The sequence below is a fragment of the Xiphias gladius genome, chromosome 20, assembly GCF_016859285.1.
Source record: "Xiphias gladius isolate SHS-SW01 ecotype Sanya breed wild chromosome 20, ASM1685928v1, whole genome shotgun sequence".
NCBI lineage: Eukaryota > Metazoa > Chordata > Actinopteri > Istiophoriformes > Xiphiidae > Xiphias > Xiphias gladius.
This window is the reverse complement of record NC_053419.1, coordinates 15,089,340-15,106,072: the sequence shown is the minus strand read 5'-3', so window position 1 is coordinate 15,106,072 and position 16,733 is coordinate 15,089,340. Positions and strand designations below refer to the sequence as shown.

The window sequence follows — 16,733 nt, the reverse complement described above, 5'->3', positions numbered from 1 at the left end:
CAACACAAAGCATATGGCACCAATGTTAGGTAGATGTCTTTAAACTGATAGAAACTTATGTCAAAAAGAACAGAGTAAACATTTAGAAGGCAAACAAATGACGTGCAGATCTGTTCCATAAATAATTATGTTGAAAAACTGCAATGAATGTGAAATGTTTAAATTCCAGTACTGAACTGGAAGACAGTTCGGTTGCTCTACTGCGTATGTTTAAGTTTAGAAATAGTAAAACAATATGGACATTGTTAATATGTTGAAAATTGGACATAATGTCTTTTTTCTGGCTTCTTCCTGTTGACAAACCCAACAGTTGATATTGACAACTTCTTTTGCAGACCTAAGTTAGTTTTAACAACAGATTAAATGAGTTTTTAAAACATGAGATTCATGTTTAAAAAGGTAAAACCTTCGAAAGAGCAACACCGCAACAGTGCAGGAATGTGTTTGGGGAAACCTCCTATACACAGAGCTCTTTCTGTGAAAAGGTCAAATCCTTCATTTGTGCAGTTCTTTTTCCTCTCTTCTGCAACCTTTTCTTACCATCCCCTTGTGCCCTACCAGCTAGACTTACTCCCTGTGTTTATAAGTTGGCCCGTGTATCATAAGCTAAAACTAAGCTGCCCTTTAGTTCGTGTAGAAATAGTTGGAAATCCAACCATTTGTGAGCTTTTAAACTATTCTGACAGCTCCCTCTTTTTTTCCATCACCCCCATGAGCACTGGAAACTGGCGGCATGTATGTGTGTATCTACATGAACAAGTGTGTGTCGTTTGCCTTTCCCGTAAGCTGACATGAAAGATATTTCACAACTTCTGAAGTAGTGTTTTGTGAGACACAAGGGTGCTCAGTGAGATAAAATTGTAACGGTACCATGTGCCCATAAAGGAAAGAAATTCTGTTTTCTTACAGTTCTATAATGTAGCGTGCATGGGTTGCTGCCAGTAAAATGTCATATTTAATTTAGCCTAGGGCTTGGTGCTAGTGAAATGGGTCCCACTGGACCAGGCAGAGGTGAAACTCACAACACCAGAGTCAAATGGCACAATCATTGATAAGGAAAGAGCTGCTTTCCAAAATGTTGAAATTCATTCATGATCAAGCTCATGTTGTGAACCATTGTTTCCTCGTGTTGAAACATGTGGTGGAACCATAACATGGCATTGTTTCGTTTAACGAAGAACAATAGATGAAAGATATTGTTGAAAGATAAGTTTGCCTTTTTTCCCTCTTTTTGGCAAAAAGTATGACAGATGGCAAAACAGTACAAATAACATTTGCAAAGTGACAAGATTTTCTTTGTTTCTTTCGTACTTCATTTCAACCCTTTCCTCTTTCCTTCCAATTTCTCCTCTCTACCAGGTGAGGTTCTGAGCTTAATGGATGATCTGTTTTCCGGTTTGGGTTCATCCTGTGTTGTTGCCGGGAGGAGAAGTGGAGACCATCCTCACTCTGTGCTATATTCAGTGGTCTTCAAGTGCCTGGAACCCGACAGTCTCTACAAGTAAGTGTGCTGATGCCCTTGCAAAGTTTTCTGAATCAATTGAGTAAGTGGTCTGTTGTGGCTTTTTGTTTCTTCACCGTAATAAACATACATTGTGTCCCGTTGTAGCTAGTGCAAAAAGTTTTTCAAGGTCTGTAAAGTATGAAAAGTCCCTAAATATTTCCAGATCTCTGTGGGTGTAAGGATTCATAGAAAACATGTTTATTAAAATTAATGGAAATATTTCCTTTGAAATTTGGATGTTAATGAAGCTGTATACTATTTATATTAGAAGCTTGAACAGTTTACCAACAAAATTGTGATCTGATCATGGTGGGGGGTTTTGTGTGCCCCTGGGAGCTGTGTCGGGGAGCTCCTGGTAGGGACTACCAAGGCACACTGGTCCCAGGTAAGGGGCTAGACTAAGACTTTTAGACATCACCATCTTCAAAAAAGAGCATCCTTCCCCATAAAAGGGAAACTGGGGTCCCATCTTGGAGCCAGGAGAGGTTTCATGCTAATGTTGTTGGCTGGACATGAACCCATGGGGTCTGATCAGGCTCAGCTAGAACAAGGAACATGGGACCACCACCAGGCGGTCCGCTGCCCATAACTTTCGATATAGGACTTTTGTGAATTGCCAGTCTAGGTAAATTGACCACTGACTACAAAAAATGGCTTTTAGGAAGTGGAATGTCACCTTTCTGATTCAGATGGTGGGGAAGCAAGTGCAAGAGGAAGACCAGTAGTACACTACTAACTACATATACACTGTATAATTTGGCTCACCTCTATTCACAGAAGTAGAATTAAACTACTGGGTAGGTGTAGGTAGACTATGTCCTTTTCCTGATTTGCCAGCATGGAAGGTGCTTGGCGGGAGCCCTTTTCTCATTGAGAACAAGAGAGTCAGCTCGATGTGATCACTGTTGTGGTGAGGGAAAAAAAACAACGCTGCGTGTTTGTTTGCTTTATTCGTATTTTTCCCCACCTTTGAGTCTGGCCATTTCATCAGGTATACCCACTTTTGATTTCTGATGTGGTCAGACAACACGTCCTGCAAACTAGCCCTGACAGAGTATGAACCACCCCATAGGAGTGTATCCAGCTTTCTTGAAGTATCTGGGTTTGATGTCCAGGTGAGAGAGAAACCTAGAGGGGGCAGACTGGGAGGAACAGCCTGCCTGATTTGTACTTGATCGGAACGATGTGGTGTTTTGTCATTGGACTTCTGGGCTAGTCAGGAAGTCTTCATGACAAACAATCATGTTCAAGCATCATGTTGTGTACAAGTGTATCTGGTACAAGAACATTATTTCTAAAGATCAAGGCTTGCCTCTGTATTCGTATCGAAACCTACAACTTGGTTAGCCCAGGGTACTCCTTCACAGTGGTCAGGTTTTAGGAGGCCCTGGAGTACTGCAGCTTCTGTGGTCATAGAAGTAAATGTGTTGAAGGAGTTTGGGGAAGCCCTAGAGAGGGACTTTTGTCTGGCCTCATAAAGGTTGTTGCAAACCATGACACAATTCAGAAAGCGGAGGCAGGGCCTAACCAAAGCTTTTTTCAGAGGAGGAGAACTACTGACCTTGACTTTGAGGAACTCAAAGTGGGCAGAGTTTGAGAATCCAAAGGAAGTCTTTTTTGGTGGAGGTAGGCAAGGTGCAGTAGCAAGTTGAAATTTTCCCTGAAATGCTAAAATTATGTTTTGGCAGACTCAGTTAATACATTTCATCAGGGTCATGTGGAGGTCGTGGACAATGTCTATGAACCGGCAGAGGGTGAGGTGGTTCACATTTTTTGATACAAGGAGATCAGAGGGTGTGCTCTATTAACAAGGGTATGACAATATTGGTCATCAGCCAAACGTCAAGTGATGAGTTTTTGAGTTTGGATCAAAGTTTGAGTCAAGGATCTTTTTCTTTTTTTCATTGCATAATAGGGCTTTTTGAAGAATCTCATTTTCTCAGGACCTGCTGCATATGGAAAAGCTCTGGCAGATTGTATCCCATGCTTGTCTGTGTATGTTGATGCAGATCTGAAAAGTTTCTCAACATTTTCTATTATCAAAGCTAGAAAGTAATCAGAGAGCACATAACTTCGCCAAGGCTGCACAATCCTCTATTTTGCATTTCCTGCTCAACTTCAGTATTCAGTGACATTGCTCTTGGTCTCTGCTCACAATTCATTGCAACCCAATTGACTTGACCTTTTTCTGACCACAATTTTTATGAGTTCAGTGTTTCCCATTAAATATAAAGATAATTCATTTCATTTAACATTAAAGTTGTGGCCATGTAAGCATCTTTCCCAAACAACAATGACTGGGCAAATATAAGCAATAACACATCCTCCCCTGGTTGTCTACAATTCCCACTGCAAACGTTATTTTGCTTCAGGGGATTAAGTTTGTTACCTGCTCCTGAACAACAGCTGGTTCAAGTTAATCGGGGAAGATACTTGCTCTCAATGTGGTGGAAGTGGGAGATGCTTTGGTTCTTTTATTTTATATTTGGTCAGAGGAGAACATGGTTTCAGTGAATACAGAAAGATGAGAGGCCATATTTTTAAACCTAAAGAACAAATTGACTACTCTGTCTGTGTAGATTTTCGGGGACATTTAGCTAACAGACAGACTTTGCCTGAGGTCATTACATGCAGTCATAGGCATAATGGTCATCACCCTAACAAATAATGAATTTTAAAACATTAAGGCAAACTGATGGGCAGGCAACTTCTTAAATGCTTCATCAGTGGCCCTACCAGTGATGGTCATGCTCATCAACTTGTGGTAGCCCACAAATCTGTTCATGCCCTTATAAATTCATATATTTTTACAATGGGATATGTACAGTAATATACAGTGAGCAACCAAGAATAAAATACATAGCAGTAATGCCGCTCAATTTCCCTGCAGAAGATATTACATAACTTAAAATGTTGAGTTTTTGTTGAGAATACTACTTAAGTAGCAGTCTCAATTCTTTGCTAGCTTTTTGAGACTGCATGGTGGGTTAGTGTTGTACTAGACAGCATTAAAATGAAACATGTTTTTAATATTTTTATTATTATTAAACCACAGCCTTAAAAATTACCATAGAGCTGACTCAGCATGTCTCTGACACAGTGTCAACAATTGAAAAAATTGATAGCATTAATTATGCTACTTTTTTATTGGGTTGAGCTGCAATGAACAATCAGTGTGTGGTAGGCTGTTTAGAGGGACGTTTCAGATTAGAAATACATTTATCTTTGAATTTAGGCAAATATCTTGAAATAAAGTTGCAAGAGCAGCAATAAGTGATGAACCAGACAGATGTTGTTGTGGCTGTCACTGGACGCATGAAACATGCTGTCTTTTCAGCTTTTTGCTGTCTTCTCAGGTTTTGTTAAGGGACTTATATGTTTATAATGATCTTGTTATTTCGCGGCCTTGGTTTGTTTTGGGAACCTCCATGTTGCTCCTCTAAAAGGAACAGCCAGGATATAAAGCTATGGGAAACCTGATGTAGAGTTATACTTTCCCTAATCTATATGTAGGTATACATGTGATGTACCAGTCAAAGTTACAACTTCAAAGCTGCAATAGTTTAATATGTTTTTTTTCTAATGGGAGTCAAAATGCCAGCATGGTAGGGGCATTTCCATTAAATGTAAATGAAATCAAGAAGACAAAGTAAATATCCCTGCCACATTTAACCCAATGATTGACCAAAAGGAAAGTTTGTTTAGTTGAGTCAAACACTAACAGAGCAGGAATACAGGTAGTAGAAGGACGTTATGCTACATCCATAAAAAGGCCCTTACATTACTGTTTATGTGGATGTGGATGTGGATGTGTATGTGTATTTACACCTAAGGGAAGGTGATGGATGGATTAATATAGCAACAAAAACAAGCTATTTAATATTAATGTCTCCAAATGACAAAACAATAACAGTAAAATATGTGCCATGTGTTTTCTTTTAATCAATTTAACATTAGCATTATAGGTTGTGGTCACCAGCTAATGCACCTGTCAATTTCCCATAAATGGTATGACCCAGGGACCAGCAGAGTAGTCCCTATTTGGAAAGATTTCCCTGTCTGAGACGCAGTAATTCACAACTGTTCAGAACTGACCATTTAAACAAGGAAATAAAGATGATAAAATAAATGTAATAAAAGAGCAGGAAAGCAGTCAACAGTCACTGATGACATTTATGGAAGCTGATAGAAATGCCAGCAAGACAATTACCCTCTGTTTAGTTAAAAATTCATGATCTTGAGTTTCCTAAAGGCTTTGACAGTGGATGAATAATAGTGGGGGAGTAACTATTAAGTTAATCTGTAGAAGTCAGGCTCCCACTAACAAAAACCTGCAACAAGAGCCTCATTTCTAACTTTGTAGCAGTGTTATCTTTGTTTAGGCATTCTCCACAGTGTTGTTTTTCCCTGATAAGAGCAGAATTTACGTCGGAATTACGTCTGAGGGCACATCTGTTTGCAGCCAACTCTGCTTGTCTTAATCAAGGGCCTGATAAGACCTCTACTGGTATTGGCTTTACACTTGATCATTACCAAGGCTGCTATGGCCCTAATGTTCCCCCTGCAAACTAAAATGCCTTTTGCTCTATAAAAAGTTACACACCTCATTTCAAGTTGAGTTTTTAGAAAATAATCAGCATTTACCAATCTACTGGATTTAATGTTGATGCCAAAAAGTCAGATGTTAAAACAGCTTGTGCTAAGCCAAATTTGCTTCCTTTAGAGAATAACACTGTAGATATTATTATACATTATCAAACTTTCAGCACCGTTCACCAACCACAAACTTTTATGTTAATGTCGATTTTGTGCATCAAGACAGGTAAGAGGAGACGGCGGCCAATGAATAAGAAATACAGAAAAGTACAGCAAGGAATAAAAACAACAAGAAATACATAAGAGTACACAAGTACACAGATTAACGTCAGCATAACTGTTGTTATCGTCACCAAAACTTGCTATAGAAAACAGCAAAAAAAAAGTCAGAAATTAGAGAACCAACCTGCTGCATATACAACTAGTAACAGGCCAAATTACATTTTGTTTAAAAAGCCAATAGTTCTGTAATAAAAGCTTCTGTAATATTATAGGTGGGTTTTTAATGACAGTTTGTTATACTGTATACAGTGCAAGAATCACACCTTGGCTGTCTGCATCACCTGTCAGACCCTGAATCTTCCCTGAATTGTCTCAGTCCCAGCTGCCCTGCATCTTCCTGATTGCTCCTCAGCTGCTTGTAATTGCTCTAGACTATTTAAGGCCGTGTCTCTCAGCACCCAGTTTGTCTTTGTCATGTTTTTGCTAGCTTTATTTCATTTTGTTTCTCTTGTATTGCTCTCTGTTATTGGTGTGTTAGCAGCCTTTTACCGGTTAAGATTCAACCATCTCCTGCATGTCTTTTTTCTGTATGGCTTAACCTTAGCCAGTGTTAATCAGTCTCAAGCCAGGCCACGCATCACTTTTCCCCACCAGCATACCAGCAAGCTATTTTCCTCACTCCAAAGTGCAGATGTGATTTCACAAAAGTATCTGTGTAGGAGTTGAAAACATTTTAAACAAATGAACAAGGCTGTCATAAGGCCAGTTGTAATATATTCTTGCACAGCACTGGTAGAACTTCAGAAATTATGTGTTGTTGCATCTAGGGGAATTAAAGCTTCACTGTCCACCTGCATGTTTTCTCTTGTGCTGCTCTATCGGCGCTCTTTTCAGGACTGTGTGGGCATTTACGAAGCGGGATTGATTGACATCTCCCTCACTCTAATGCTAGTTCGGTTTGAGGTCATTTAGGTAAGCACAGAAATTAAACCAAAAAACTTGAGGGATGTGGATTATTATTCATTGTCCGTCAGTCTCAGCAAAAGAAGTCTTGCCATACTTTTTCAATACTCTACAACAGTCAGACACAACTATCTACCTATGCGTTGTCGTAACAGAGTCCATTTATTTTAATGTATGGATATTTCACTTGTGCATTGCATCATTTGAATGTTGTTTTGTAGCTTTATATGCATAAAAACGGGCAATCATGGCAGCACATCCTGATACTGTTCACCCAACATGATGATCTCCTTCGACTCTGCGAAATACCATTCGAAGTATCGTTAAGATGATGGTCCTATCGGTTTTCTGAATACTCCAGTTTCCAGAAATATCTGGTATTTAAAACTGAATGACTTTTAATGGGGTATCGTCATTATTACTTTGGACTATGTAGTCCTGCTGATCTGCCAGTGGGATCATTCAGAGCTGAGCTAATTTTTCTGATTTACAATGAATGACAAGGCAATTTTATTTAGGCCTGTTGCACCAGTGTGATGCCACTTAGATCCGAGGATTTCAAAGTCATCAGATACTGTAAGCTGCCATCAATTCTCCAGGCAGTGAGAAACAATTCTATATGTGGCTTTGAATGGACTGTGGACTGGCTCAACCTGTGTCCAAACGCTGATGTCATGGAAAAGGCATCCCCCTACTGCCCTGGCTTCTCTCCGTATGCCAAAAATACTGCCCTAATTGATCCTCTCTCACCCTCTCTTTCTCTCATTCCTCCTCTCTTGCTCTGTCTGTCTCCGAGCTTTCTGTCTTGTCATCTCTTGTTCTGCCATCTCTCCACTGTCTCATTAAATTAGAGGACAATGGTTACTTTAATGGCAACATTGTTAATTTACACAAACATTAATCTGCCATTTGTCCACTTCATTGTTTGCTGAGCTTTCAAAACTATGGCACATGGACAAAACCAAGCCGCTTCCAAAAGATCCATGTGCAGCCAGACAGCCTTGGAATAGAAGTGAGAGACAGGGAATTAGAGAGAGGGGATAGACAGAGTTGAGCTATATGCAAGCAATGTAGATGGAAAAATAGAGATAAAGGAAAGTGTGTGTGTGTGTGTCTGTCTTGCCAATTCCCTTACTTGATGTCTTGACTTTCTCGTGGCAGGCCAGACGGTGGCTTGTTCCTTTACTCTCCCAGGCGATCTTTATCATCACTGAGTGCCTGTACTGAGCTCAGACACAACACTCTCTCCATCCAGCCCCCATAACTGCTACTATCAGTGTCCATGAATGAGATCCATAACAGTGTGAAGGACTGCACCTCTGGCCACGGTTCCTTTTCATATAACCGTGATCGAAAAATTGTAACATTTCTCATACATTTTCTGTAAAATGTCAGATTTCCTTGCATGATAAGTGTGTTATCCATCTTTTACCCAAACAAAACTAAGATCGCCAAAGTTGACTCTCCGAGAGGCTTACTGTACATAGCAATCTTGTAATTGCTGTAGGGGCTGTGACAGGGGAAACAGTACCTGTCATTGATGCCAACCATTTAAACAACCAAAAATGGCAATGAAAATCTAGCAAGCTCACATCCTGGGTCCGAAACAAAACTTTTAACAAATTGCCTTGATAAAACTCCCCTCCCCTCTCCCACCTCATTGAATCCCTCTGCACGGTATGTGGCCACATAATTTAAACAGTGTGACTGTTAGATGCCGGCATTGTTGTTTTGGGCAGAGGAGCCAGCGAGGCCCGTGCGTCTTTTGTGAGGTTCTTGGGGAATACCGCATCCACCCTGGCGAATAACAAGATCAGACAAACTATGTGAGCAATGCTCAAACGGGTCACATTACAAACAAAACAATCATTTGACAACTCTCAAATGACATTACATTTTTTTTAAAAAGACAAATGGGTTTAGGAAGAAAAGCAACTTTTGTAAAACAATGATATCCTAATTTTTGTTATTTTCATGTATTTCTAGAAGTATTTAGCATTGGAATGCAATCTGAGTAGTTCATTTTGTCTCGTTGTGTTGTGTGGTTTCCTTTTTGGCATTCTGTTTTTACAGTGGTAACTGTGGAAATACCTCTGAAAGCTTACAGTTTTTCATAACTAGTTACAAACATTTCTCAATACTTAATTCACTTTTTCAAAACTTCCCCTGCAGTAAGAAAAACAGTGCATGTGGACCAAAGGATATTTATTTTATTTCTTCTCTATATTTCTCTTTACTTTTTTCTTACAAAATCTTGAATAAAAAAACAATATCCACCACAACTATGCATTATTTATAGCACAATTCATTTCACTGTTACATTGAACATACAACTTTGAATCTGAAGTAATAGTGAAAAGGGTTTGAAAATGTGAAATGACACTAAAGTAACACTGTTTACATTGTGCAGTCTGCTACTGTAAAGCAGCATCAATAGCACTGTACATAAATTAGATCAAACATGTATTTACAGTTTTCATGAAAGGTCCTGCAAGCCCACACAACTTTTGTTTTCAGTTATTCTGGTGAGACTTCTGCTCATGTTGAAGGTGGGCAGGGATATGCTAGACCAGACTACATGTACTAATAAGGTTGATTAAGGTGTAACTTGTGCGGCCCTAACAAGTGAAACAAATCTAACAGAGTGAGGGAGATGTGTATACGCCCATACAGTCCTGAGAAGGGTCTAATTTGCCAAAATAATTAAAATCACCTGTGTGTGTGGCTAACACTGGTGTGCAGGGACTGCATTTTTTTGTTCTGGGTACTGTAAATACTGTAATGGATTTAAAAAAAGGTAAAGCCAAGTATTTTCCTTGAGGTTTTTTATAGGCTACTACAACATTGTCTGTAATTCTAAACTGTATACAGCAGCTGGTTAGTTTAGCTTAACTAAAGGAGTGGAAACTGCTAAATTGGCACTTTCCAAAAGTAACTAAAGCCAGCAACTATAAATTATCACATTATATCTTGTTGTTTTAGTCCGTGCAGAAACCAAAGTGTAAAATCAACAAATCATCGTTTTGCAAGGGGGTTATGTGTTGGACTATTTCTTGGCTAGGCACAGTAACTTCTTGGAGTATCCACTGGTTGCCCGGCAATTGCTCTAAGCTAAGAAATAGACCAGCGTTTTGTATAAATGGTCCTAGGCAGATTTCGTTAACATTGAACAGAGCCAAGGTAGGTGTTTCCCCCCTGCTTCCAGTCTTTGTGGTAAGCTAACTGCCTGCTCACTGTAGCTTCATATTTACTGTATGCACATAAGAGTGGTATCCATCTTCTCATCCAATTCTCCACCAGAAAGTGAAGTATATTCCCCAAAATGTCAAACTTGTGCTGTAAGACTGCTTTCAGACAGTTACCTCTGCGTCACCCTATGCCAAAGCCATGCATGGTTGCCGTTACCCAACTACTCTAATCTCATCATGTAGTCAAATAAGCCCTTTTTCAAAACAGATATTTTGACTTGTCATTGTAGGAAAAGCACAGGTGTTACTACTGTGCTTTGTGCGAACAACGTTAACAATGGCTTCGAACCATTCCAGTGTCCTGACAGTGCGACAGTGAGCCGGCATGCACAACACCAGAGCCCTAAAACCAAAGTAGCAAAATGGAATTCAGTCATCTTTCATTGTATCATTCATGCCGGTGCTTTATCTGATGTCAAAATGTCCATGTTTTCCATGGAAAAGGACATAAAGCCGGTTGTAGCTTAAAATAGGGAAAATGGTTAGTAATATGACACAGTTAATATAGCAAGTTTAGCTAAGAGGTGTATAAATCAGGGAACTCAGAGAACAAATAAAAGCAGCTCCTGCAACGTTTTTCTGCAGCTGCAAGTTAAAAGTTCAGCCATCATCAAGACAGCACCGGCAAATAGCCATGTGCGTTCATGAGCACGACAGCTACCCTCTCTCTCCTTGCTGCTGCAAAGATATTGATGGCTTAATCTGTGCCGATCCTGATCCCCTTTTGGATTCAGTATGGCCAGTTCCTCCATGTACTTTTTCTTTTTCAGAAGTACACAGATTGGCATTTTCAAAAGGACATGTAAAGGTCATTTGTTTTGTATTCTGAGCTGTGTGGCCCTAAAATACTTGAGATGCGTTTCATTTCCTCATTGTGTCTCATCTCCTATTGCAGTGTCTTGAACTGTTCACTGTGGTATCTTATTGGGGTCCAGAGTGGGACTGAAGTCTGTCCTGGAACCCAAAAAATTTTGATGCTTGACATTTTCAGAGAGGGGAACTTTGTCCTTATAGAGTTCTTGGAGTCAAGCCAGATGCCCCTTTACTTCTCCTCTGCCGTTGTGGTACTGGCTGTGCTCATGTTCAGATATAATTAAATCCCACAACCCCTGGATCCTTGTTCATGAGACATTTTCTGAAAAAACTTTGTGATGTCAGTGCATGGTCATATATGAGCAAATATATTCTCACCAAGCAAGATCACCATCTCTATAAGCTTGTCATCCTTCAAACCTATAAAAAATGACACTATTTGAATTTATCTGTAGCCAAATAACCTGATATGCCGCTGCTGAAGAAAGGGGTTACAAAATCGCAGACATTTGAAAGGCTGTGTCAGCATAGCTAAAGTCTATGTTTTTCTCCAACTCTCTGAGCTTAGCAAGAAGGCTATGTGAGTTTGGATAGCGCAGGATATATTTATCTTTTTTTCATGTGATAAAGGTCATTTTTTCACTTTTTTTGTCATGTTTTTGTAGAATGTGGTATTAAAAAGTTCACATGAGATCATTTTGGTTTTTTATCTTTATGGATGTTAAAGATAATACTTATCATGATAAGTGTTTCTATTTTCTACTCTTCTCTTTATCCTCTCTCTTTTATTCATATACTATGTTTTGTAGCTTTCTTTTTCTCCCTTTCACTCAGTCAAGACAGTTGACTTATTTTGTGCACTCTACTAGTAGATGCAGTGAGGAATTAGTTATGTTTGGCTTTGGCACTAAACATTTGTAGTTGGAGCTTTAAGGGTACACTGGTAATGGTTTTCAAGCTTTTTCTGAGTATTTCCTGCTCACTTTGGCCACTCTCGGTCACAAATAATAAACTTGCTTCTGTTGATTTTCTGTATTTTTTAGGTTTACTCTCAATGCAGTGGATAGCCGAGGCAGTCACTCTGAATCAAGCTTTGTCTCAGTACGGACATCCTGTCCAATGGTGGATGACAGCCGAGCTGAAGGTACTCTCACCTTTGACTTTTAATGTCTGTACCTTGTTTTACTTTTTATTTCCATCTTTTGCACAACTCTTCCCCCCCTCACATAATTACAAAACGCTTACAATACCTAATTGTTTAAACTGTGATTATCTAAAATGATCCACTGTGTTCTACCATCAAGAAAATTTCATGTACATGTACATTTTTGACATTACATCCTTTCATCTAACTCAAAATGATGCTGTTTTCCCCAGCATTTTATCCCCAATTATCTGTGTTTTTCAAGTCGAATGCACATGCATATAAATTCAAAAAACACATCATCGTTCAACTAATTTGGTAAAAAACGTTAGGACGAAAAATTACAGGAATGAGGTCAGAATTCACATACAGTTCTCTACGATCGTAACTCTTAACTACTCTCAGTGTGCACATTCATGATTACATCGTGGTTATTGAAACAAGCTGTAGCAAAATGTAAAGGAGCAGACCACCAATTTCACGTGTCAAATTCAATGTACTAATCATTGGGAGTTTATCCAGGCATGGAGGGTTTGACACCATCAAGTTGCATTATGGGAAGTGTAGGATCCAGTGTATTTGAAGTTTGACCTATATTAGGGACTAAAATACAGCATATCGTGGCCTATGCTCCTTCCTATTTCATCTGTCTGCAGCAAGTCCACCAAATTAATTGAGAGGAAATGCTAAATCTCTAAAGTTCTCTGTCAAATTGATGTCGTACACTTTCATCTGCTTATTTGCTTTCCTCGATTAAGTTAAATCCTTCCCCCTTCTCTATATTTCTCTGTCTCTCTTCTGTCTCTTACCTCCTCACAGAGATTGCAGACAAGGTGTACAACCTATACAATGGCTACACCAGTGGCAAGGAGCAGCAAATGGCCTACAACACACTGATGGAGATCCCTCCTCCCCTGCTATACAGAGTGCAGCACCACTACAATTCCCACTATGAGAAGTTTGGAGACTTTGTGTGGCGTAGTGAGGATGAGTTGGGCCCCAGGTGAGAAGATTTGGAAGACTCTCATGCAGTCTTAGAGAATGCTTCAAATATTTTCCACTTTTACAGTTAGTTGTCCAAGGATTTTTATGTGTAACAGTTGTTTTCTTGTCTATAAATTTCCTTATTTTCCCCAGTCTGCAACTACTTATACGAGTCTCCTTGTCCTTTCATTTGATGACGTGTTGTTTAGGATCAATTACAGTGATCCTGAGGTTTCTTACATAACAAAAGTCAAAGCTGTCTCAACTGGTGCTGCCAGATTAAGACTATTTAGCTATTTCTCATGGCATTGTCTGCACCCACTCTAAGCAGGAGCACTGTTGCACAATTGCCCCATTCCAGCCCCCCCCCGCTTCCAAAGTGCTTCTACTGGAAAGCAAGTGGGCAAGGTCACCGTGAAAACACTGGGGTTACAGTTGCTCCTCGCATTACCATGGTGATGCTAAAACAGTGTTTGACTGCCAAGCCAAACACTAAATTTGATAGTCAGCTAGCACTAACTCAACTTTCAACTCCATTTCCTCTTCTTTCTCGTAAAAAAGTTCCTCCGTGTCCACACCGTGCCACCCTGACATCCCCGCACCCATGGCAAGGACACCCCCATAGCCAGATTGTTATATGAACAGACATTACGACCCCATGGAGACCAGGGGAAGCTTACTAAACAACAAAACATCAAGGGAGGGAGATAAACAGTACTTTTTTTCTTGAAAAAGTATAGTACAAAAAAATTAATGTATACAAGTCTGACATCAATGATGGACCGACTTCCTTGGTTGGTCCATGTATTGGTGTGTCCAATTACGGCTAAGTATATTGGTCTGTCCACCCCCACTGCCTGGAGGCAGTCCTTTCAAGACATATGTAATATAATAATTGTGGAATAACTTTTGTCTGTAGGAAGATCATGCTTCTGTCTGATTGGTGAAGGGGGCTGGGAGGCACGGGTTGGCCGCTGGGACTTAATATGGGGATGGGGGTGGTTGAATCGTGTGTTTGTGTATGTGTTTGTGTGTGGGCAGTTGCAAGAGGTGGGGGTGGCTTTTGGATGAGCGAGCACGGATTATTTACTGCCTGAAGTTGGCAGGGTTGAGCCTCATTGGGGTAATTTACAAGCAGTCTCTATTGGTGGTGCCTTTTTTAAAAGGTAACAGAATGGCCAAGTAATACGTAAACACAGTCAGCACTCCTCCAGGAGCTGAGAATCCCAAGAGACCCCAAATGTCCCCCAGCATTGTTTCAACTAAGTACTAGCTCCTTTCATAATTGTATTGTTCTCTGGGTGTTCTATGATGTTTGTTGTTGTTGTTGTTGTTTGTACCTTTACTATAAATACAACTATTTTCTTGTACTGCAGTTTTCTTTTTCTATTCCGACACATCAGTCTCCCTTGAAGCTGTTTGTGTTGTAATCAATTACTAAGGATTCAGTTGGTAAATTACTTTGACTTACTTGCTGTAGTTGCAAGGTTATGCAGAAATAATATTTAAATTTGTCTTTTTTTTCTTTTTTAGTAGTTTCTTTGTCATCTTGAATGACATTTAATGTGTTTAATTTGTCCCTAGCTCATGTGCCTGCAACCCTCCCTTGATTATGTGTTTGGTATTCTGTTGTTTCAGATGTAAGAATTTAAGGGAAATGAGAAAATGTTTCCCCCCCTTTTTTCAGCAAATAAGTGAAAAGGATGTCTGTACTCCTTGCTTAACTAAAGACAGATGTTGATGCTCAGCAGACACAGCTTTTCAAAACAAATGGAATTTTGCCCTTCTCCGCGTGTGTTTTCCTCATTTCGGTATCCGTATGAGCTAAACAACCTTTAATACTTATACTGCTGGTGTATTTCTTTTTTGCAAGTATGGAATGGATGCATGTGTGGTGGTTTGTGAGACATCTTTTCTAAAGTGAGCTGACCTGACATATGGCTCCTTCGTGTCATAAACAGCAGCTCCAGACTCTGGACCTGGAGACAAAATTCTTCGTTTTACTCACTGTAGACAAGCTGCCTCTGGTGTATTGTTCAACAGAATCAGTACCCAGGAATTCATAATGCCATTGCATGTGGTGGTTTTGACCCAGACTGGCAGTCCATCGGAGTGACAGCAGAGAGACAGTTGCAATTCTTTGAATTCTGGTAACATTCAAAGCTGTATTTTCATGCAGACATGAAGCCAGAGGAGGTGCAAATCAAAGCACAGTTCCACATTTCATTTTCTTTTTCTTTCTTTTTCTTTGTTTGAATGCATTTGTTAACTTTGTGGCACCAAATGAACCTGCTCACAATGAGGTGGCTGGATTGGTGCATCTGAGGTTGTGTTTATATATATCAGGTCGTGCAGTGAATTTTAAGGTGCTCCATTTGGAATGAATTTGGTGTGTGTGTGTGTGTGTGTGTGTGTGTGTGTGTGTGTGTGTGTGTGTGTGTGTGTGTGTGTGTGTGTGTGTGTGTGTGTGTGTGTGTGTTTTTCACTGAAAACATGCCTTATCAAAAACACAGAGCAATTTTCAGTGCTCTTTTCAGCAGCAGTACACACAGACCTCTCCAAAGTTTTATAAACTACTTTATGATTTCATTATTATCATGACTGAAGTAAATGTATCATCCAGTAGACATTTAAATGCTCATTCAATTGTAATGCTGTATGGCAGATTTTATATCTGCTAGATGAATGGGTTATTTTGCCAATATTGTAATTCACAGCTGCTTTTAGGTTGCATGAAGGACTTGCTTTTGAGTTCCTTAAATCCCTGAAAACAAAAAAACAGCAGGACTAACATGTGCCATCCATCATCTAATTTTTGAGTTGAGCTGTGTCCAGTATCACACGGGTCCAGATATTGTGTGTGTGTGTGTGTGTGTGTGTGTGTGTGTGTGTGTGTGTGTGTGTGTGTGTGTGTGTGTGTGTGTACCTTACAGAAATCACTGAATGATTCATCCTGTTCTTAGCCTTTTTCAGCCTTTTCTTCTTATATCCCAGTAGGGACTTTAACCTGAATGCACACTGATCCATGGGGACTCGTGTCATCGTGGGGTAAAAACTTGAGGTCTCCACGGTAGAGAGTGCTTTTTGGCTCATCATCTCACTCAACTGACCTGCGTGACGCAGATGTGAATGAGCTTCTAGATCTCTCTAGAAGTTATCATTTTATCTATTTCATACTTGTTCCATTGTGTGACAACAGAAACAGAAAAACATGTAAATCACAACAGCTTTATTGGGAATTCAGCTGTATTAAGTTTCT

General features: G+C 39.7%; 1 protein-coding gene across 1 annotated transcript in view; it reads left to right on the top strand.

The window, feature by feature from the left end:
* Positions 1-16,733, top strand: part of LOC120806183 (astrotactin-2-like) — a 249,816-nt gene that overhangs the window by 230,564 nt on the left and 2,519 nt on the right. The window contains exons 20-22 of the mRNA XM_040157035.1: positions 1,360-1,501; positions 12,390-12,490; positions 13,310-13,493. Coding sequence (XP_040012969.1) covers positions 1,360-1,501; positions 12,390-12,490; positions 13,310-13,493 — 427 coding nt within the window. The remainder of the gene's footprint in view (positions 1-1,359; positions 1,502-12,389; positions 12,491-13,309; positions 13,494-16,733) is intronic.